The sequence below is a fragment of the Cebus imitator genome, unplaced genomic scaffold, assembly GCF_001604975.1.
Source record: "Cebus imitator isolate Cc_AM_T3 unplaced genomic scaffold, Cebus_imitator-1.0 Scaffold208, whole genome shotgun sequence".
Lineage (NCBI taxonomy): Eukaryota > Metazoa > Chordata > Mammalia > Primates > Cebidae > Cebus > Cebus imitator.
The window spans coordinates 3388526-3411924 of NW_016107523.1; the positions used below are offsets into that span (position 1 = coordinate 3388526).

General features: G+C 36.8%; 1 protein-coding gene across 9 annotated transcripts in view; it reads left to right on the forward strand.

Moving 5' to 3' along the window:
• TAB3 (TGF-beta activated kinase 1 (MAP3K7) binding protein 3) overlaps positions 1 to 23399 on the forward strand; it is a 62963-nt gene that overhangs the window by 23792 nt on the left and 15772 nt on the right. For 6 of the 9 annotated variants that reach the window (XM_037745689.1, XM_017548468.2, XM_017548470.2 and 3 more), the window contains 4 exons: positions 7045 to 7236; positions 11536 to 12982; positions 14130 to 14290; positions 20494 to 20587. In XM_037745689.1, the coding sequence (XP_037601617.1) occupies positions 7135 to 7236; positions 11536 to 12982; positions 14130 to 14290; positions 20494 to 20587 (1804 nt within the window). In that variant the 5' untranslated portion in view covers positions 7045 to 7134. Of the gene's footprint in view, positions 1 to 7044; positions 7237 to 11169; positions 11285 to 11535; positions 12983 to 14129; positions 14291 to 20493; positions 20588 to 23399 lie in introns of those variants that run through there. The other 3 variants (XR_001830893.2, XR_001830892.2, XM_017548475.2) reach the window with 2 other exon arrangements.

Here is a 23399-nt window from a genome sequence, read left to right on the forward strand (position 1 = left end):
GTTACTGGGATATTGTAGCCTGTATATCCTCTCGGCTGAAATTTCTGTGTATATAGTCTCTGTATATTTATAAATATTTTTATGTATAAATATTTTTATGTATAAATATTTTTATGTATAAATATTTTTATGTATAAATATTTTTATGTACAAGTTTTATGTGGCAGCTGACAAGCATATTCTTGGGGGCTGTTAAGTTTAAATTAAATATGAATATACTGTTTCTGGAGGCCATATTTAAATTGAAAATGTTTTTGAGGATTATTTTAATAGAAATATTATTTCGGTTCCATAGTATATCTCTTGAGAATATAACAGCATATGAGGTAGATGCAATGAATATGTGACTATTTCAAAATGGCTTCTATTGTAATAAAAATCCTATAGGATGACTGTTTCATAAGTCATTTAGAAGGCTTATTTAGGGAAAATAATAACTATCGTATTCCTCTCTCAACCTTGTTATCTCCACCACATTTACATATATGCATGAAAAGTCCTGAAAATGGAACTCTTATCTCTGCCAGTAAAAGATCACTTGTTATGCCTCAATATCGGCCACTTTTTGTTACTGTTTAACTTGAAGAATTCACACTCTAGTACCGAAACTCTACTGTTTTAAAAGCAAGGTTTGCTTTAAACTGTTGTTAAAAGTTATGACATCATCAGAGTCTTACCAGGTAACCAGTCGTACAGAAGAATAATGGTTAAGAGCATAGCATTAAATGTGTATCCTAGCTTTGCTGCTGGTTGACTGTGTAACCACAGGCAAATTATTTGCACTCTCTGAACTTCAAGTTTCCTTATTTGTAAAATGTGGATGATAATATTACCTCTCATGGGAGTATTTTGGGGATTAAATGAGGTAAAGCACTTAGCACAGTACTTGGTGCACAGATATAGCTCAATAAATATAATCTAAAATCCTCAAAAGCAGCAAAAAAAAAAAAAATGGATGAAAGTTTGAAAGCTTTATACTAGTATACATACTTGGTTTTGTTCAACAATTATTACTGGGTCAGACCAACCAGAAAAATTAATGATTCTTTTATTTTGTAATCCTAAAAGTCCTCTCAAGACAAGGCTAACTTTTCTTCAAACCTGGGAAATGCTCACTCACCTCACTACCTTAATATGCAAGCAGTGGCTGTCAGCCCAAGAAAGTATTGGCTCTCTACAGGGCACTTGGGGGTGCTACTGAGATTTTATGGGAGGGGCCAGTATGCTGTCACTCAATTGGGGTGTGTCAGATAGTTTTCTCAAGGGTAGAATGGGGTTATGGATTTGGAGGAGGATTTTTAGTTTTATCATCTTCTCAGTTTTTCATTGCCTGGGATAGTCTTGTATGACAAGGAATTATTGTGCCCCAAATTACTGCATCAATAGTATGCCATTGAGACACACTAGAGTAGACTGATACTTACCATTGTATCTTTAAACCTCTCTGCAGAGCACGTTTCAGATGTCACAAACCCAGCAGGTATCTAGATGAGTGAAGCAAGGCCAGGCTGCAGAGTTTGGATCCAGCTAGGGAGTATAGGAACTAGGCAAACTGTCCTTTCTAAAAGGGGAGTGGTACTTTAGCTTCAGCCAGTTGTTGCCTGCAGTTGCTAGATCATGTGATTTTTCAGAGAAAAGCTAGATATGTAAATTTTTATGTGAAGTCTCCCAGTTTTAAATGTAGCTTAACTTAAAAAAAAACAAAAAACAAAAAACGCTGTGTCCAAACCAGGCAGATCTGTGGGCTGAATTCATCCCACAGACCATTGGTTTGCAACCTCTGATACAATTGTTTTAGGAAGTGACCTAAAATTCTGACAGAGGTAAAACACTCTGGGCCATAATGGCACCACCCTGTCTGTTTATTTGCTGAGCTCGGAAAAAAACTGTGGAAACAAAGCACTAGATGTCGACATCATTTTCTAGAGTGTGGGGAATTGTGGCATTAGAGCAGAGCTCTGGGGGAGCTTCCTCTCTGATTGGGAGGAGCAATTCTGTTGGGAGAAATCCTAGCAACTGCTTTTTCAGGAAGAGAAACCACTGTGCTTTGTGTTAGCAGCAGTCTTGAATTAGCAAGGTAGCTGCACCACTGAAGGAAGCCTCTGATTCCACTGCTAAGCATGGCATCTGGGCCCCGTAGTCTGTCTTGCCTTTAAGAAAATAATGTTCACAAAGCTGACATGCAATAAAGGCATAAAACTCTGCAGAATCTCTTGGTTCATGTGGCCCCTGAACTGTGTGATGATCATAGGGTTTATGCCCTTAGTATTTTTTCTTTCTTCATCTAGGGTTACCGCCTACACAGCTCCACAATCCACAGCTGTGACCGTCTGGACTTTAATGGGGGTGTTTCAAGGGTGTCCCAGGAGTTTGGTCATGCCTGAGCCTAGCCTATGCAGCTTAGGTACTGTTTGAGTCCTCTGTCTGGTTTTAAAGTGACAAATCAGCATTCAGCACTTACTGTATAAAAAATAGCAGCCCATTATAATTTTTTTTTAAATTTATTTATTTATTTTTCCCCATTTATTTTATTGCATTTTAGGTTTTGGGGTACATGTGAAGAACATGCAAAATTGTTGCATAGGTACACTCGTGGCAGTGTTATTTGCTGCCTTCCTCCCCATCACCTATATCTGGCATTTCTCCCCTTGCTATCTCTCCCATTTTAAGAAACAAAGTCAGTGTGTATTTTTCTTAGTAGTTGTTGCCTACATTGATATGTATGGACAAGAATATATGCTTTGATCTGCATGGTAGCCATATCTATAATATAACACTATATGACAGTGTTTTCATTTTATTTGTTTTTTATGGGATTAAATACAAAAGTACAGTACAATACTGTAAAACTTTAAGTATTTTTAAAGGAAACTGACTATATTAGGCCATTCTTTTGTCACTGTAAAGAAATAGCCGAGGCAGTGTAATTTATAAAGAAAAGAGGTTTAATTGGCTCAGGATTCTACAGGGTGTATAAGCATGGCACCAGTATCCACTCAACTTCTGGTGAGAGCCTCAGGAAGCTTACAGTCATGGCAGATGATGAAGCAGGAGCAGGCATGTAACATGGCGAGAATGGGAGCAAGGCGGGTGGGGGAGAGGTCCTAGATTTTTAAACAATCAGATCTTAAGTGAACGGAACAAGGACTCACCTGTCACCAAGGGGATGGTGCTAAATCATTCACAAGGGATCTGCCTCTATCATCCAGTCACCTCCCATCAAGCCCTGCCTCCAACACTGGGAATCACATTTCAACTTGAGATTTGGAGGGGACAAACATCCAAACTGGATCACTGACTTAATTTATTGGGTGGAATATTTTCTGTTTGTAAAAAGAAAGCCTCCCAGTGAGCAAAATGGAAATTGCTTTTTTAAAATAAGTTTTTTTTTAACATGATATAGTTATCAAAAAATTAAGTTTGAGAGTATATTACTGTGAAATACTGAATGTTATCCATGTCAGTTAGTGCTTATGTGAGTGAATGTTTGTCCAGGGCAGAGTGCTAACTACTATTAAGATTTCATACATAATCTCTTGAGGAGGATATGTTTTTACCAGTTTAGATCTCTATTTGTTGTGAAAAGTCAGTCTACTATTAATCATCTTTTCAGATGGTAGCCATTTTTGTAAGCTGTTGGCTTCCATTTGAAAGACGCTTTAACATGTTTCTTCAAAGGCAAGTATTTATAACCATTTTTTAAAAAGTCATTTTCTTCTTGTGTGTTTAAGCAGATAACTTATTTGTACAAGAATTTTTTTCCTTCCCTCTCAGTACTCCACCTCACCACACACCTTTATCTCCCTATTTGAATGATAAACTTAATGAGGGTTTGCTCCTTACCCAGTCAAAGAAAGGTGTTCATCATTAGGAATGTCTCTGATACCTACTAGTGACATTAGTGGAAAGAACACGGACTTTGGAGAAGGCAGGCGTGGATTTGAGTGACGATTCTGCCATATGTTCATTCTTTGAGTTCATTTTCTTATTTGTCAAATGGAGATAATCATAACTACCTTTGAGGTGATATTATTAGCCCTTAATGAATGGTAGCTAATAATAGTGATAAATTTAATGGTAACCTTGAATTCAGTAGCATCTGAGGTTTCTGAAGGCTCTAGCAAAGCTAGCTGAGAGCTGGCCACTTTCAAGATCTCTGAAGTATACGGAGCCTATGCTTTTGACACCTGAAACCTGTCTGTCCTTGTTTTGATCCTTCTTGCCTTTTCTTCTATCTCATAAAAAAGACAGTGGTATTGTCCTTGTATTTTAAAGTCTTGTAATTAAGGTTGAGAAGTGAATAAAACCATTTTTGGGAGCCCCTGGGAAAGCTGGAGTTAAGCCTTTGGGTGCTTCAGAAGCCCTTTTTTTTGAAGATTTGATTAAATAGCCATGAAGTGTTCTGAATGTGGTTTAGCACCTCAAATGTTGGGATCACTTCCTTTTAGGAAAACTGTTATCTCTGTAAATATAAGCAGATTTGCTTAGTTAAGGTCATCCCTACCATTAAATTCAATGAATTCCTTTTTTCTGCTATTTCTCCTAATAAATATTTATTGAACACCTAGCCTGTGCTAGGCCCTGTGCCTACTTGATTGTATACCCTCAAAGAAGATGTTGAATTAAGGAATTTAAGAGTTGTAGGTTTTTGCCTATTATTTAAATGAAGATCCTAAAGACTTAGAGCTGTACTGTCCAGTAAAGTTGCCACAAACTACAGGTGGCTACTGAGTACTGGAAATGGGACCAGTGTGAATTAAGATGTGCTGTAAGTATAAAATATACACTGGATTTCAAATATATCATTTGAAAAAAAATGTATAAAATAATGATTTTATGTAGATTACATTTAAGATAGTTTTTTTGACATGAGTTAAATGTTACAATTAATTTCACCTGTTTCTTTTTAAGTTGGCCACTAGAACATTTAAAATTATACATATGACTCACATTATATTTTTACTGGACAGTGCTGCCTTAGAGCTTCAGTGACTTGGTAAGATTATACATCTAGCTAGGGTTCCTTTGGCCAGTGCAAATTATAAATTGCTTTACTGTGAAAATGGAAGATAATGTTCATTTTGATCAAAAAGATAGATAATTCAAACCCCATTTCAGAAAATAACGTTAAGGACTTTGAAATAATTTATATTTTAAATTAAATCCTAGATTGTTAATCTAGTAAAATCTCTTAGTATTTCAGATTTGGGATTTTCCAAAGGGACAAACTGGAAAAATGTACCCATTGATTTGGTAGCCTAAACCAATTTTTTTTTCCCTAATTGCCCTGTATAGGTCATTCCACTCCCCTGATAATTGCTGGGTAGGGGATGGCAAGAGATGGGGGACAAGATTCATCTAAAAGATTTGTCTGTATATTTTTCTTTGAATATGAATAGTGTTTTACCCAAATCTAATTAGGTAGATTGGTTTAGTATAGTGAAATTGATTCATCATTTAATAGATACTTGAGTAGACATGGGATTGGGCTCTGGAAATGCAGTGGTGAATTAAGGCACAGACCTTGAATAGAGCTACAGGCTTTTGTCTGGTTAGCTGGTTTTTGTTTTCATTTTATTTTCACTTTTTATTTGGAAATAATTTTAAACTGACAGGAATTATGAAAATAAAAATAGGAGAAAGAATACTGTATACCCTTTACCCAAATTCACCTATTGTTAACATTTTCCTGTTTGCTTTATAGTTCTCTGTGCACACACATATGTGTGCATGTACACATTTTACATACACACATGTACATATTTTTTTCTGAACTATTTGAGAGTAGGTTGCATGCCCTTTACCACTGAATGCTTCATTGTCTAATACCTAAAAATAGGAATATTCTTGTATGTAACCACAGCACAGTTATTAATTCGGAAAACAGGAAATTCAATACATTTAACATTGATAGAATACTTCTAATCTACCGTGAATGTTTCACTTTGGTCAGTGGATCCACTAATTTATTTTATAACAGTTTTCCCTTTTAGTATAGGATCCAGTCTAGGATCAGGTACAAGATTTAGTTGTCATGGCTCTATCTCTTTTAACCTGGGACATTTTCAAACATTTGTCTTAAAGTGACATTGACATTTTTAAAGATGACATTTCCTTTTCCCCTCTTTTTAAATAGAAAAACCCAAAATGAGAAATGTTCTATTTCCTCATGATTAGTTCCAGGTTATGCATTCCTGACTGTAATACTATAAAATGATATATTCTTCTCAGGGTGTCACATCTGGAGGCCTATGCAGTCCATCTGGCCCTCATTGGTGATGTTCATTTTGATCAGCCAGTCAAGATGTTGTTCAGTTTGTCCACTACATACTTAAATTTTTCCTCTTTGGAATAAGCTTTGGGTACACACTTATAAAACTGTATATTTCCTACTCTTCATCCATATTTTCCCCGAGATTTAGCATCCATTGGTGATATTTGCTTGAAGCAGTCTATACTATGATGTCTGCAAAATGATTTTTCCAGCTCCAGCACTCCCGCATGTTTACCAAATGGATTTTTACTGTAAGCACGGATTTCCTTTCTCCCCTATTTTTGTATGTGTGTATTTAGCTTTCATTGATATGGACACACAGCTCCCTCTTTTCTGCAGGTTTATAACTCATTACTGTCTTATTATTTTGGTGTTCAAATGTTGCAAATGTGGCCAGTGAGTGCACCTCTTCAAGTTAACTTCCAGGTCCTTATGATATGTTCCCATCACTTCTTGAGTACTTCCTGTCTGTAATAATGAGCTATTCCAGGATTTTGGGTTTTTTTTTGTTAATAGGTGAGACCTTTAGGTGCATAGATGGTTTCAGTATAGTGTGTTTAGTGTTCCTGTGAGGGTAAGCACAACCTGCTTTGGCAGCATAGTGGAGGGTCCTCTAGCCAGCATATGTGGAGGGGAGAGGCAAGGCAGCAGGACTAAGATGGGGAGTGTCAGTGGAAGCCTCCTTAGAGGAGATGCCACTGATACTGACATAGGAATAAAGTAAAATATGTAACTAGACTTAACCATACTTTAATTTTTTTTTTTAATAGAAAATGACTGTGGTGCTAGAAGATCATTACTTTTCGAAGGCTGGTTAACATCCATTTCCTGAGAGAAACTTGGCCACCATTAGCTCTGGCATGGCGCAAAGCAGCCCACAGCTTGATATTCAGGTTCTCCATGATCTTCGACAACGTTTCCCTGAAATTCCAGAGGGAGTGGTGTCTCAGTGCATGTTACAGGTAAGTTATCTACCAGTGACTGTGATATTAAGTTCTAGTTTTTCCTATTAGAGCTGGTCATGTGTGATGTAATTAGAACTCAGTTATGTTTTCTCACGTGTATGTGTGGTCAGGGGGAACATTTAGAGCAGGATTTCCCCTCAACCTTGGCACTCTTCACAGTCTAGTCTGGTTAATTCTCTGTTGTGGGAGTCTGCCTTGTGCATTGTAGAATGTTTAGTAGCATCCATGGCCTCTGCCTGGTAAATACCAATAGCATCCCTGCAGTTGTGACAACTGATAATTTCTTTAGACATTGCCAAATGTCTCATGGAAGGCAAAATCTCCCACCATTGAGAACCACAGATTGGAGAAGAGAGTAAAGGCATGTAGCAAAAAGAAAAACAGATTCTCTTTATGTTTCATTTTTTGAACTTTTGGGGTTGTACCATCAGTCCCTAAGTCCTTAGAGTTGAATTTTGAATCTCAGATTTTACCATTTTAACTTCTTAGACTATACACTTTTGAGCCTATTTTTAAGTCTGTAGATAATCCACTCCCTTTCTGTTTTTCTAATGCTAAATCTTTTCTGATACCTAATTTTAAATGTAAGCCCACTTTCTTGTAGTTCAATCACATTCCCTTTGTCTTCTTGTGTGTCTTACATTGAATTAAATCTCATCTCTAAGATAGAATGAGTCTTTCCTACTCAGGGGACAACAGAGAAGCAGGCCTACCACTCCCCATGTCCTCCCATCCCCGTGTTCCACCACTTCCCCCATCTCCCTGTCTCACTGTCCCCTTGTTGTGTTTTATGTCATCCTTCACAGGATCTTACTGTGTTTTGGGTTATGGCACTTACCTATTTGCTTAAGTTTGGGCAGCAGTACTTCTACTGTGCCCACTGGTCTTCCTCACACACACAGTCAGTACTCACGTTCAAACGCTACCTTATGGCAATGTGAGCAGCTCAGGATATAACCTAAAACTATATACAGGTGAGGTTAATTACAAATAGAGAGTCACAGAACAATGATGGTAACAGAGGTGCTTCCTTTGTTTGCAAGCCCTTTACCAGTCTAGATCTTCGGGCTTAATGTTTTTTGTGTTACAGCTTGCCTTTGCTTTTTCTAACACACATTCCCAGCCTGAATCTCAGCTCTTTACTTTAGTCCCATTTTGGTTTCTGGTAGAGAAAGATACTTCCCACCAAAGTGAAATCAAGTAAGGGTGAGGCTTTTAGTTTAAACCACTTCCTGATAATCACCTTCCTTACCTATCCTAGGGCCTCACCTAGCCCTAACCTTGCTTTATTTTATTTAGCCCTTTATTGCCTGCATTTTTCATGACCATTTAACTAAACTGAAAGAATAGAACTTTAAATTCAGCTCAGTGAATATTTGTTGATAATTACACTGTCCTAAGTCTTTCACTTTTTTCTTCCTTTGGGATTAATATATTGGTATGGAGACTTACCACCTACTGGCTCTGGAAAACTGCTTTATTCACATTAAAATGTATGAGGCTCTGTAGTCTATATTTAATGCACAAACCTTAGAGCCTCTCTCTGGGGTATCATCCTCAATTTAGGATGGAGAATATGATGCTTTTTGCCTCATTCCTTTCAAAAGTGTTCATTATATGTCTTAAAAATTCTTACCTCTGTATCCAACTAAACAATTTTGATTTCTTTATTCCTACTGTTTGATACCTTTTTTATCCTTATTTTTCTTTTAAGACATTTAACAGTTCAGATGTGACATTAGAATCTATTCTAGTAGTTTTGTTTTTACAATACTTCTGTAAAAATAACACTTTAATATCTTGTTTTTGTGGTTTTTAATTTTTCTTCATAGGAAAATTTACTCAACTTGTCACTAGAGACATGCTGACAGATCCAACTTTATATCATTTTGAATTTGGATCCTTTTTGTGGCAATACTAAGTAGGCCATGTAACTCAGCATGGAGAACATGAAATTTCAGGGTTATTAATAAAAATATCAAATGGTAAAATGTCCATGACTACCTTAGATTTCCAACAGAACTCTCTAGTTTGTTTTACCCTAATCTATAGGTCTAAAAAAAATTAAAGAATACTTTATTTCCCCTTCCATATTTTTCCTTCAGCTATCTGTCAGTGACACATTCTAGTTAGCAATCAGTTTGAATCCTTTGGCTCAAAATTTGCTTTTAATATCGTCTCTTCCTTGGTCAAAACGATTTTCAAGCAAGGTAAAAATAATTCAAATCTTTGAGTTGTAATGATTTTCTTCTTCGATTAATACATCTTTCTGTGACTCAAAGTATTTTTTAAAGTGTTTGAATTTTAAATTTTCTATGTTGATAATAATTACTATTTGTTACTATCATCTGGGTAGAATGTTAATGTTTTACATGTATGATCTTTGTTTTTAAAGTATTTGAATTTTAGTGTCAAAAGTTTTATATAAAGAAAAGGTTAAAAATGATCTAGGCCGGGCGCGGTGGCTCAAGCCTGTAATCCCAGCACTTTGGGAGGCCGAGGTGGGTGGATCACGAGGTCAAGAGATCGAGACCATCCTGGTCAACACAGTGGAACCCTGTCTCTACTAAAAATACAAAAAATTAGCTGGGCATGGTGGCGTGTGCCTGTAATCCCAGTTACTCAGGAGGCTGAGGCAGGAGAATTGCCTGAACCCAGGAGGCGGAGGTTGCGGTGAGCCGAGATCGCGCCATTGCACTCCAGCCTGGGAAACAAGAGCGAAACTCCGTCCCAAAAAAAAAAAAAAAAAAAGATCTATAGCGTTTTAATAAAGCCAATTCATTAAATTTCTAAGAATTCATTTTACAAAGATTTGCTTGACTTTTTTGTGTTTAAACTTCCTAAAGCTCCAGTTTAATAATGTCCTTTTGGCCAACATCCTTTCCCTTGAAATTACCGTGTGAAAAGAGCATTGGGACTCAGGAGAATAAGAATGTGGAATTGGCTTTCCAGTTAACTAGTTAAGTGCCTATTGTCAAGCCATGTAACTTTCCAGGTATCTCTTTCCTCATCTGTAAATCTGAGTTGAATTGGACCAGATGAACTCATGTAGGAGTTCTCCCAACTCTAAAAATTACAACATTATAGGTCCTGTTTTAGGTTTAGATTAATTTGGTCCTCAGCAGAAGTAAATTATTTCCTTTCATTTTTATATAAAATATACTTTTCCTAAAATAAATATATAGTAATATATATGCATGTGCATATCTGTGTGTATATTTATGAACTACAGAGAAACTCACAATAATTGAGAAACTTTTTGTGAATTATTTCAAAAGTAGATAACGTGTGTTTTACATTAGTAAAATAGTTTGGAACTCTGTATTTCCATAGAAAACTGCTTTATCATATATTACAATTTTAAAAAGAGGGAACCTTTTATTAGTCTGATTACTGTCCTTTGGAACTTCTAAAGTGTCAGTTCACTATTATGTTCTTTGTGAGTATAACTTAAAAAATTCAAATCTTTCAGTGATTTTGAAAGTATGCCAAGACACCTTTCAGTGGGTAAAAACTTCTGAGACTATGAGAGTGTGAATAAATTTCATTAAGGCATCAACACTAGGATTTTTTAATTTAAGTGCCGTAACTCTGGCAAAGTCATGGAGCCATAGTTCAAATTATGGGCTTTTTAAATACTGATTTCTTTGTTTTGCTTAACTCCTTCTTAATGGTTCAGACAGTTGAAGTTATTCAAGGATAAATTTAGGTTAAAAAAAAAAAAAGTGAGGGCTGCTCTAGAATTTTTATTGTTACTTCAGGAATTTCATTGTAATTCTTTATTGTTAATTCCTGAAGAGTTACTTCAGGAATTTTATTGTAATTCTTTTTCTCTTTTTGTGGTTTTAGTGCTTTTAAAAACTAAAGTATGGTTATTTTTATGTTTTTTATCAATTTAAATATTAATAATGGATATTACTTATATTGCAGCATTTGTGGTGAATCCAAGATAAGCCCAACATTTTAATTTGTTGAGATGCAACAAGTATAAAATGAGTCCTGGATTTGGAGTCAGAAAACTTGGGTTGAGTCACAGTGTTCATTAGTAGGTACTTTACATTTCTGTAGCAGTAGCAGTAGTGGTAGTACTAGTAATGTGAGCTAAATGTTTGTAAAGTCATATGAATTGTTTGGAATCTCCTTTTCAGGATAGATGACCATGAAGCTTTTTGTTGTTAAAATACTCCTATTTATTCTGCGACAGTAGTAGTTGCATAACTCTCTGGCAAAACCTGACTTCCACTATTAGAATTTGTTAATGTTGCCAATGTTACTTTTACCATTTTTCTCCCCTAGAATAACAACAATCTTGAAGCCTGTTGCCGAGCCCTTTCCCAGGAGAGTAGCAAATACTTATATATGGAATACCATAGTCCAGATGACAATAGGATGAATAGAAATCGCCTTTTACATATTAACCTGGGTATCCATTCTCCTAGTAGCTATCACCCAGGAGATGGAGCCCAACTTAATGGTGGTCGAACACTGGTACACAGCTCAAGTGATGGACATATTGATCCACAGCATGCAGCAGGTAAACAGCTGATATGTTTAGTTCAAGAACCACACTCAGCTCCAGCTGTTGTTGCTGCTACTCCCAACTACAATCCATTTTTTATGAATGAACAGAACAGAAGTGCAGCTACTCCTCCTTCACAGCCACCTCAACAGCCATCTTCCATGCAAACAGGAATGAATCCGTCTGCTATGCAAGGGCCTTCACCACCACCGCCACCTCCTTCATACATGCACATACCTCGGTATAGTACAAATCCAATTACTGTTACAGTATCCCAGAACCTCCCTTCTGGACAGACTGTACCAAGAGCTTTACAAATTCTTCCACAAATTCCAAGCAATCTCTATGGGTCTCCTGGTTCTATTTATATTCGACAGACATCTCAGAGTTCATCAGGAAGACAAGCTCCTCAGAGTACGCCGTGGCAGTCCTCACCACAGGGCCCAGTGCCTCACTATAGCCAGCGTCCTTTACCTGTTTATCCGCACCAACAGAACTATCAACCTTCTCAGTATTCTCCAAAACAGCAGCAGATCCCTCAGTCTGCTTACCATTCACCACCTCCTTCTCAATGTCCTTCACCCTTCAGCTCTCCACAGCATCAAGTGCAACCTTCCCAGTTGGGCCACATCTTTATGCCACCTAGTCCTTCAACTACTCCACCCCATCCATATCAACAAGGACCTCCTAGCTATCAGAAACAGGGAAGCCATTCAGTAGCCTATCTTCCATACACAGCATCTAGCTTACCCAAAGGTTCCATGAAGAAGATAGAAATTACAGTTGAACCTTCTCAGAGACCTGGGACAGCAATTAATAGGAGTCCTTCACCCATCAGTAATCAACCATCTCCACGGAATCAACACTCACTGTACACAGCCACCACACCACCTTCGAGTTCTCCTTCAAGAGGGATATCTAGTCAACCAAAACCTCCATTTAGTGTTAATCCTGTGTATATTACATATACACAGCCAACTGGACCTTCATGTACTCCATCACCATCTCCTCGAGTGATACCAAACCCAACTACAGTTTTTAAAATTACTGTAGGCCGAGCAACGACTGAAAATCTTTTAAATTTAGTGGACCAAGAAGAGCGCTCTGCAGCACCAGAACCTATTCAGCCCATTTCAGTGATACCAGGCTCTGGGGGAGAAAAGGGAAGCCATAAATATCAGAGGAGTTCTAGTTCTGGATCAGATGACTATGCCTACACACAAGGTAAATTTTAACCCTTTTATGAAATTTAATTTCTGGGGTGAGGCAGCAGTCTCCTAGTCAAATATATTAGCTGTTTAGTTTTAATTAAATATTTAGTATTAAATGTTGGGAAGCAGCATTGCTATTATGAATAAAGTTAGTGGCCGGGCACAGTGGCTCACGCCTCTAATCCCAGCACTTTGGGAGGCTGAGGTGGGCAGATCACCTGAGGTCAGAAGTTCGAGACCAGCCTGGCCAACATGGAGAAACTCCACCTATACTGAAAATACAAAAATTAGCTGGGTGTGGTGGCACGTGCCTGTAATCACCAGCTACCTGAGAGGCTGAGGCAGGAGAATTGCTCAAATCCAGGAGGCAGAGGTTGCAGTGAGCCAAGATCACGTCACTGCACTCCAGCCTGGGCAACAGAGTGAGACTCTATCTCAAAAAAAAAAAAGAATAAAGTTAGTGCTTCAGAGTCATCTAGAGACTTTGTTTTAAAATATGAAAGTGTAGGCCTAATAAGGCCTTATAGTAGCCTAATAAAGCTTAGTTTAGACAGAATATTCATAGAGTGAAAAATACAAATGAAATGGAAATTGTCAAAAGTATAAACTGCAAAGTAGGAAAAAGATTCATGGAAAATGAACTAAAGTTCATCAAATGAAAGAATTTGAATCTCTTCTATACAGGGTGACCCAGAGGGCATAATGATATTTACATATAAATAATTTATAAGAAGTGGAAATAATCATGAAGAATGTTACTGGATTAGCTAATAGTAGACCTAAATTAGATGTAAAGAATAGTTTTTAAAAAGTCTATTCAGATTGTTTCAAGATACCTGAGAATTTAGTTTTCTTTCAATATATAAGAAGGGAAGTAATTACTAGGTATGCCTGGTAGTCAGCCTGTTCAAAACACACACAAGTATAAAGAGAATCTTGGGACAGTAGAACAAGAGAGATGTTCAGGTGATGTCACTTCAGTAGCATTCAAAGAGCTAAATTAAAGCAGATATGGAGGCAGCATAGCATTAGAAAGACATGAGAGTAAATATCAGCCCCCAAGTCGAATGAGTCTTTTATACATTAGCAACGCATATCGAAATTTTTCAGTCACTTGTTCAATGTTGTTCTCTGCAATGACTTTATCTATAATGCTGTAGCCTTGCTGTTACATCAACGAGCAAGGATGGAGAGGTTAGCAAAGCAATTGAAACTTGAGAAAGAGGAGCTAGAGCGATTGAAGTCCGAAGTTAACAGTATGGAGCATGACCTGATGCAGAGACGGCTCAGAAGAGTCAGCTGCACCACTGCGATCCCTACGGTAAGTCATCTGTTAGGATGTGTTAATAGGAGGGTCAAGATATTGGCTGTCAGGTCATTTATTTTTCTTTAGGTTTTATTCCTGGCAGAGTTCTGGGGACGTTGTTGTTGTTGTTGCTGTTTTTTAAAAAACAATGGATTAAAAACTTCTGCCTTTAGTGGTTCTTGTCAAAATAATTTGATTCTTTATTTATTCATGTATGCAAAATTCCATAGGCTCGTCAGTATTTTCAAACACTGATGATTATAATCAAGGTATAGCATCTCATTTATTTATAAATTGCTTTCTGTCAAAATAGAAATGAACAGTGCACCCTGACCAAAAATGTGATGAATTATTCTTTGTGTATTCATTTATTCTTCTAAGCATATGATACATATTTTTTAAACATTAAAAATTATTTTTTTGAGTACATTAATTTTGTAAGTAATTCAAATGAGTTAGAATGAGATCAATATGAATTTTGGGGAAGTGTTGATTGTAGAATATTTTAAGGCAGAGCAGTTTTGTTAAGTGTAAATAATTATAGAAACTGAACTAACAGTATTGATTGATAGCAGTCTTAAAGGGACCTGCTCTAATGAACAGATTCGGATATTTTTAACATGTTGGTTAATGTATATGAGTTCTAACAATCCCAAACAACTCTGAGAATTTTGAAACATCTCAAAGTTTTGAAACATGTTTAAAATCTTGTGACTTCACAGGCTGTGATCCAACCTATCATTTCACCTTTCAACATTTAGAATTTTTTTGCATATACTTTATGAAATGTAGTACTATACTAGATGCTTAGTACATACCTGCCAGTGAGAAAAATAGATACATCAACAGATAATTATGATACAGTGTGGTAAGTGCTGTATATGTTCACGGGTAATGAGAGAACTCATACATCAACTGGTTTCTGTGCAGATTCAATGCACTTCTCTGCTCTTACATTATCCTCCTGCTGGAATGCCCTTCTAAAAAGCTCTGCACGTGTAAATCTTGTCTGTTCTTCAAGGCTCAGCTTAACCTCTACTTTTCCATGAAGCCTTTCCTCATTTTCCTACCCTCTCTAAACTTAGGGTAATCTCTGAGTTTACAGGTTTAGAGAAGTGGGCATATGGCAGGCCTCTTACAGTTAGCATCTGTGCAGCCACTCCCTCATAGTGAAGTTTCTACTTGAGGTTCTTGGCTTCAAAGGGGATCTGTGAATGCAGAGTTTCATAAGTGTGTTTAATATGAGAAGTGGGTCTATAGCTTTCATCTGATTTTCATAAGATTATTACATTGAAGGAAAAAAAGGGTGAGGAACCACTTCCCTAAACAATAGAGAGAGAGAAAAGGGGAAGGCATTTTAGAAGAGAAAAGAACAATAAGGTAATGAAGACTTGAAGTTGAGATGGAGGTTGACTTTCAAGAGACAGTAACTACAATTCCCTGGCATAAGCATGAGTTTTCTGATGAGTTAACAGAGGTTAACTAGGGCTTTGATCTTGCATGCTAAGTCGAGGTGCTTGGACTTTATTCTGCTGGTAACAGGGAACGAGTGGGAGTTTTTGAGAAAGGGATTTTTGAGAAATAGGTATATTCAATAATTTAATGATTTTTTGTAATTGTCTGTAGTCTTCAGAATAGTCAATATTAGAAGTAAGTAAGAAGATTTTAACTACTTAAAGCCCTTGAAAATAACAAAGCTATCCTTAATGGAGAGGTGATATTAATATAAATCAAATTTCTGCCTCATTTTCTCCATTTGAAATTTTAATTGAATCTTCTGATTGTGGAAGATATTGAAGGACATAACCCATATGGGAATCCACTTATGGTGGTTGGGTACTTTGGAATTTTTTAGGTACTCATAGAGCATAAACAAATTTTCTTAGCATAGTAATTTTCTTTAAAATAATAGTTAAGTTTTATTTAGCAGCTACTTGCTGTGTGATAATCCCTGCTAAATATTATTGGTTTTTTGCTTTTCGTTGGAAGTAGAGAACTGTCTAATGTAGCATAGGTTAGTACTTCAAAAAAGATTACATCTGCATAGTTTATATCAGAGCTCTTACTGATGTATCTTTTTTCTTTTTCCTTTTTTTTTTTTTTTTTTTTTTTTTTTTTTTTTTTTTTTTTTTTTTTTTTTTTTTTTTGAGTCTCACCCTTTCACCCAGGCTGGAGTGCAATGGCGCAGTCTCGACTCACTGCAACCTCTGCCTCCCAGGTTCAAGTGATTCTCCTGCCTCAGCCTCCCAAGTAGCTGGATTTACAGGCATGCACCACCATGTTCAGCTGATTTTTTGTATCTTTCGTAGAAATGGGATTTCGCCATGTTGGCCAGGCTGGTCTCGAGCTCCTGACCTCATGATCAGCCCACCTCAGCCTCCCAAAGTGCTGGGATTACAAACATGGGCCACCGCGCCCAGCCCCTGATGTATCTTCTTGAGAAAGGAAAGAGAAGTTGGTGAAACTGCTGCCTTGGGCTGTAATTTCGTTTTAACTTTTATTATAGAGAATTTCAAAGATACATAAAATAGTATAATGAACCCCCATGTGTAGCCATCCCCCAGATTGAGAAATTGGTAGTTCATGCGTATGCTAACATCTGAGAGAGAAGACATTTAAGTGTGTTTCCCATGTGTTTCCATTACCAAGCCTAGAGTAAAATGGAAGACAATTGTAGTACATGGCAGAGAGACAGTTGTATGTGGTGCTTGAGACAGGCTTTCAAGTCAGGTGCCAGTTTGAATCCTGCATCTATTTCTGTCACTCATGTATCCTTGGATCAGTAACTTTCTCTATGCTTGTTTTCTTATCTATCAAACGTGTGATATAGTACCCATCTTTATGGGATTTTTGTTGGGATTACATGAGGTAATATATGTGAAGCAGTTTATACAATGCCCAACAAATAGTAAGTGTTCTTATAAAATAAGTGTTGGCTGAAAAATACTGGAAAAATTTGCTTGGAGTTTAAATACACAAATCTGAAGCATTTTGTACTTCAACTTTCTTTGAACTTGAGGAAAATATATAAGATTCTACTTATGTAGGAAATTAATCAAGAAATAAATCATTTAGTCAGAATTCCCTTTTTGCTCATCAAGGCTCATTTGAAGAACCATGACATAGTGGAAAGAGAGCCCACATAGGCTTGGGAGTCAGAATTGCTCGAGTGCTCCCTGGCTATATCTAACTTCTCTGTGTCTGATTTTCCCTATCTATAAAAGAGAATTATAGCAAGTATTTTATAATAATTGTTGTCAAGATAAAGTGACAATGCATGTAATAAGCCTGGCGTGAAGTAGGTGATCAGTAAATGGCTAGCCTTATCATTGACCTTGTGTATAGGAATACCCAGCAGAGAACTGATGTTTTTGCTACTAAAGCACACATTGCTACCTTCAAGTTTTAAAACAAAATGCTTGTCAGGCAGCGTGTACAAAATTGATTAGAAAGCTGCTTGCCTAATGATACTGCAGTACACATTTGTGACCAGCTATGCAGGGGAGGGGGCTTGCAGAAACTTAGAATAGCAGTGAAATAATCTTTTTCTAAGGAGAGCAGAAGTGCAAGATACAAAATGCATGATGTTGTCATTTCCCTGAATCTGTTATTTGCAAAGCATTGTATTAAATGCTGACAAAGGGTTCATCTCTTAGATCTGTATGTAAAATGAGATATAGGTATATCTGTGAGTCTATATGTATTTGTGTGTGAGAAAAAATATAAGGCAGTAAATCAGATGTGTTGACGAGCTAAATGGTAACAATATAAGTACTTTCAGAGTTTTGAGACAAAAATGTTAGCTTTTTGCCTATAGAGTTTAAAGATGAAATGGTTTCATGGAGGAGGGGGAAATTTAAGTTTTACCTTGAAGGATACAATTTTAATATTCAGAAAGCTGCCAATTGCCCCCTCCCTCAAGTTATTTCCCCCCATTCTTCCTGTTCTGATTAGGTTTTTGGACTACCCCACAGCTTTGAGTCCCAAATGTGTAACTGAGGCCAAGCCACCAAAGAACATCAGTGGTCTTTGACGTTGGTCTCTGCCAGCTTTGGGGAAAAAGCTTACAATTTATTATTTTAAAATGTTGGCTACAAACATCCTGATATCTTACAAACAACTCTAAATTATACATAGCCAATTTTGAAATTCCTCTTCCATGAAAACTACTTGTGACAAATGGCAGTAATTTCTGAGAAACGGCTTTTTTCCCCCTCAGTTTAATCAGAAGCTATATGAAAAAGGACATAGGAATTATACTGATAAACCCTTAGTAAGATTGGATGGTTCTGCTATCTTTGGAAATGAGCCTGTTGATGAGAGTACTTTTGTTGTTGTTTGTTTTTGAGACAAGAGTCTTGCTCTGCTGCTCAGGGTGGAGTACAGTGGTGCAATCTGGGCTCATTGCAACCTCCACTTCCTGGATTCAAGCAATTCTTGCACCTCAGCCTCCTGAGTAGCTGGGACTACAGGTGTGCACCACCACACCCAGCTAATTTTTGTATTTTTGGTAGAGACGGGGTTTTGCCATGTTGGCCAGGCTGGTGTCAAACTCCTAACCTCAAGTGATCCACCTGCCTCAGCCTCCCAAAGTGAGCCACTGTGCCCAGCCTGATGAGAGTATATTTTTGTTATAAGCAAATGTGTGGTAGCCGCCTCACTGTTTAGGACCACTGTGGCTAAAACGTCCCTTTTGCCCCCAACTCACTAAAACCTGTGGGAAAGGTCATCCTTTTCAAGTGCTTGACTTTCCCGATAGGTTCTTCATGTGTTCCTAGGAAGACAGTGTCACGTTTGGAGCTCTTAACTAAATGTATTGTCTTTCATTTAAATGTTCAAATATATGTTTTAAACTATTTGAATATTGCTTGATAGGCAAAGCACAAAGCATTTTACACATTAATGTCACATAGTTTTAGCCCATAGGAATTAGAAAAGAAAGGCAGTCCATAATAAATATTTCTAAATGACTTTTTTTGTTCCTCTAGCATTCTGTGAAATTGTAGCTCTTATATTCTACCTTTTATCACTTATTTTAAACTTTGATACCTGCTTATTTAATGGGCATTCTCAGTTATTCTGATAATACCTCCTAACATCGTAAGATCTTACATGTTTATGAATTAAGATATCCTTTCTGCTGCTCATTTTTCTTCACTGGTATATTAACATATTTAGCATTTAGCAAAGTACATGTTTTTAGCAGAATAGGATTTTGTTCTGTTTTCCTGTAGTAGCAGATATTTAATTTTTTACTTTATGTGTTATAGTTAAAATCCTCCTAGTAATTAATACCTGGGCTGTGTTGAAAGCTTCAGTATTTCAGCCTCTAAGATTCTAAACTTTGACTTTTTTACTGTACGTGTATATGTATAAATAGTAAAGAAATTAAGAGTACTATGGGAAGTAAAGGCTTCCAAAAAGCTTTATTGAATGGAATATTAGGACTTTCTTTACATTTCAGTGTCTCATATGTGCCCCTGAAAGGCCTAAGCAGTGGGCTGGCCTGAAGAGGTAGAGGCAGAAGAAAACAAAGTTGAGGGGAAAATGGAATTCATTTGTTCCTGAAATTTTCATGCACTAGAGTAACTGCCTCCTTCAATCTAGAAAAAAGATGACAAAAATATATGAATTTATATAGGAGTCTTTCATATAAATCCTTGCTCCACCTATTACTAGCTTAATAACTTTGGGAAAATTATATAACCTCTCTGTGCCTCAGTTTCCTCATCTATAAATTGGGTACAATATTAGTACCTACCTTAAAGGATTGTTAAGAAGAAGGAATGAGAGACTTCTGGTAAATACCATACTGTTGTAATTTTTATCAGGCTTGATAAAACTAAGATCATTTACATTATTCTTTTAAAAGGTTGATTCTTACAGTTTTCATTACCATGAAAACGTAGAAACAAAATATTCTCAATGCTCTATTTAATAAAAATGGTAGTATCTTGTATGGTAGAACACAGTCCATTATTGCAGCTCGCCACTTTATATACAGATTTTGTTTATATGTGGCCATTTTGATGTCTCCTTTTTCCACAACTATTCCTTTAAAAACATACACAGAAGACTTCTTAAACATGCCCTCTTATGGACTAAGGCCGTATTCTTGGTAATACCCAATCATTACAATTAACATGAAAAGCAGTTCTTAAATGTTGGCCTTGATAATGACTTTCCCACAATTGCTATTTTGGGTCCTTTCTTACTAGCCTGAGGAAATGACAAGATTGAGAAGCATGAACAGACAACTCCAGATAAATGTTGACTGTACACTGAAAGAAGTTGACCTCCTTCAATCTAGAGGTATAGACTTGATTATTTGGTAAACCATAAGTAATAGTGTGGTATTTTAAGCTGCTTAAATAGCAATAACTTTGGTTTTGTAGATTTAAGAGACAGTTTTTATCCATGATAAGATTACAGTCCTGGTATAGAGATCCCCCTGCCCCATGGTCATGGATCAGATTTGGGGATGAAAAAATAGTTTTACTTTGGCAATTTCATCAAGTTCTTATTTAGACTGTTCTATGTTGTTACTTTGCATTTATCCTCTTTTTGTCATTTACTGTGAATATTTTATAAATTGATGGGTTTTAATTCTAAAACTTAGTAGAGTACATATTATATGATGGACATCTAAAATATCTGTAAAAAATAGGGATTTCAAATCAGAGTGTCAGATTTCTCAGTTTTAAAATAAACTCTATGTTATTTTTCATGTTATGTTATGTGAAAACATTCAACTATAATCATAGTTTTAGTTTTTTGGATTTTTTTACAGAAGTATACTACAGCAGAAGCTCTCTTAAACTGACTTTCATTTACCCAACTCACCAGATTAGAGATGGTCTTCATTTTCTGTGGAAAATATACTGACTGATGTCCACAGCTGCTGCATACTTTTGACTAGTAGGCTACATTCTGGTAGGCCCATGAACATGGCTCCCATCGGTTGAATTGTCTGCTTACCAAGAGTTCGTTCTGTCCCCAAACCTGTTATGCCAGTTATTGTATTTCTGCAACTTAATGTTTCATAAACTGACATGAAGAAGAAAGCTGTTCTTTCTATGAAAGCCAAAGGCAAATCACTCAAAAAAGAGGGACTGTGAATCAGATATGGGTGAAAACAACTGAAAAAAGGTTAAGGGTGAAAATCATGTAAGTCTAAAAGGATTCTATACTCAAATTGCATTATAAGTGTTGTTAGTATCTTTCTTGCTCCATTCTAAAGCAATCAAAATTATAGATGAGGGTTCAGCAAACTAGGGCCTGTTGCCTGTTTCTGTGAATATTCAAGTTTTAGTGGAACGATAGCCATGCCCATTTGTTTACATATTGTCTGTGGCTGCCTTTGAGCTTCAACAGCACAGTTGAGTGCTTGCAACAGAGACTGTATCACAGGTCCTCAAAGTGTAAAATATTATCTGGCCCTTGACAGAAAAGGTTTGTCAGCCTCTGCTGTAGGTCACCATGGGTGTGGTTTATGTAAGAAATACAATATCGAAGGAACTCCAGCCAACAGACACATAAAAATTAGGACTTTGTCTAACTTTAAAATATAGCTATATACAAGTATTCTGTTACATTAAAGTTGATGTGTAATTTTTCTTAACAATTCTGTGTATTAACCAGCTTCCCTGCCCCCCACCCATCCCCACACTTACTTTTCTTGATTATGGCAGCTAAGAGAGTTTCTACAGTGTTTCAAGAGTATGTAATAAAATATCTCACTGACATTTGTAGGCAAGATTAAACAAACAGTAGGCTGGGCACAGTGGCTCATGCCTGTAATCCCAGCAGTTTGGGAGGCCAAGGCAAGAGAATCAGTCGAGCCCCATAGTTTGAGACTAGCCTGGGCAATATAGGGAGACCCTGTCTCTACAAATAATGTTTTAAAAATTAGCCAGGTGTCGTGGTGTGTGCCTGTGGTCCCAGCTACTTGGGAGGCTGAGGTAAGAGGATCACCTGAGCCTGGAACATCAAGGCTGCAGTGAGCCTTGATCGTACCACTGTACTCCAGCCTGGGCCGAGTCCAGAAAGAGACTCAGTCTAAAAAGCAAAAAAGAGAGAGATTAAAGATTAGAGGCAGGTGAACCCCAAAGACACGGAATTATCTGAACAACATACAGAAGCAAATTTGAATGTGAAAATTAAGCAGTCTACCCAGGTATCCTTAAAGTTATTTTCAGACACCTAGTCACTCGATAGCCCACTTACTTGAAGCAATCAAAGAATTACTATGCATCATGTAGGGGTTACATAAACTATTGCTACTATATTTTAGAAGATTGCATCAATTTTTTTACTTGTGTGGTCTTTGAAGCAAAACAAAAACCAGTAAAACATTTGGTTAGGATACTTATAGTAAGCCTTTTGTGATCTAGAAATCAGAACATCAGTTGTAATAAGTAATTGAAGAAATACATATGCAGCTTTTTAAAGCATAAAAAGATCCAATTAATACATCAAATAGCATAGTGGCTTTTATGAGCTATCACAGCAGTTATTTTTGGAAAATTATCTTCAAACAGCATATTCAAGTGGATAAAACATTTGTGAAAGGGCCTTCAAGGGAAACCACTCTTAAAGTTTTATAAGCAAAGAGCTGTGTTTTTGGTCTGCATTGGACAATGAACTCTTTTGGATACTTAGGCATTTCTAAATCTCTTTTCATAAGGAATCCAGATGTATCCATTTTATACTAAATTCTACTCTTCCACACTCCAGAAAACTTATACTGAGTTTCCAATCTAAACTTTTAAGCTAGGGAAGGAATCTAAAGCTTTTTTGGTGGTGATGGCTGTGGGGGGAGGCAAGGGAATAAGCATATAGAATAGATGCAAATCAGTACATGATTTGATGAAAATCAGCTTTTTTTTGTGATTTTTGGTAAGGAAAACTTGTTGGGGAAAAAAAGTAGATCTGGAAATCAAGAGATTTAATATATTTAAACTATCAGTATCAGTACCATACAGCATCTTCTATAAATAAGTATGGCTACAGTTAACTGTAGTTGCTTAGAACAAGCAGGGCATAATGATAGGTTCACAGAAGTGAAGGCAGGACCCAAAACTGGCACTAGATCAAAACCAACCTTGGCGGAGTCACAGCAGGA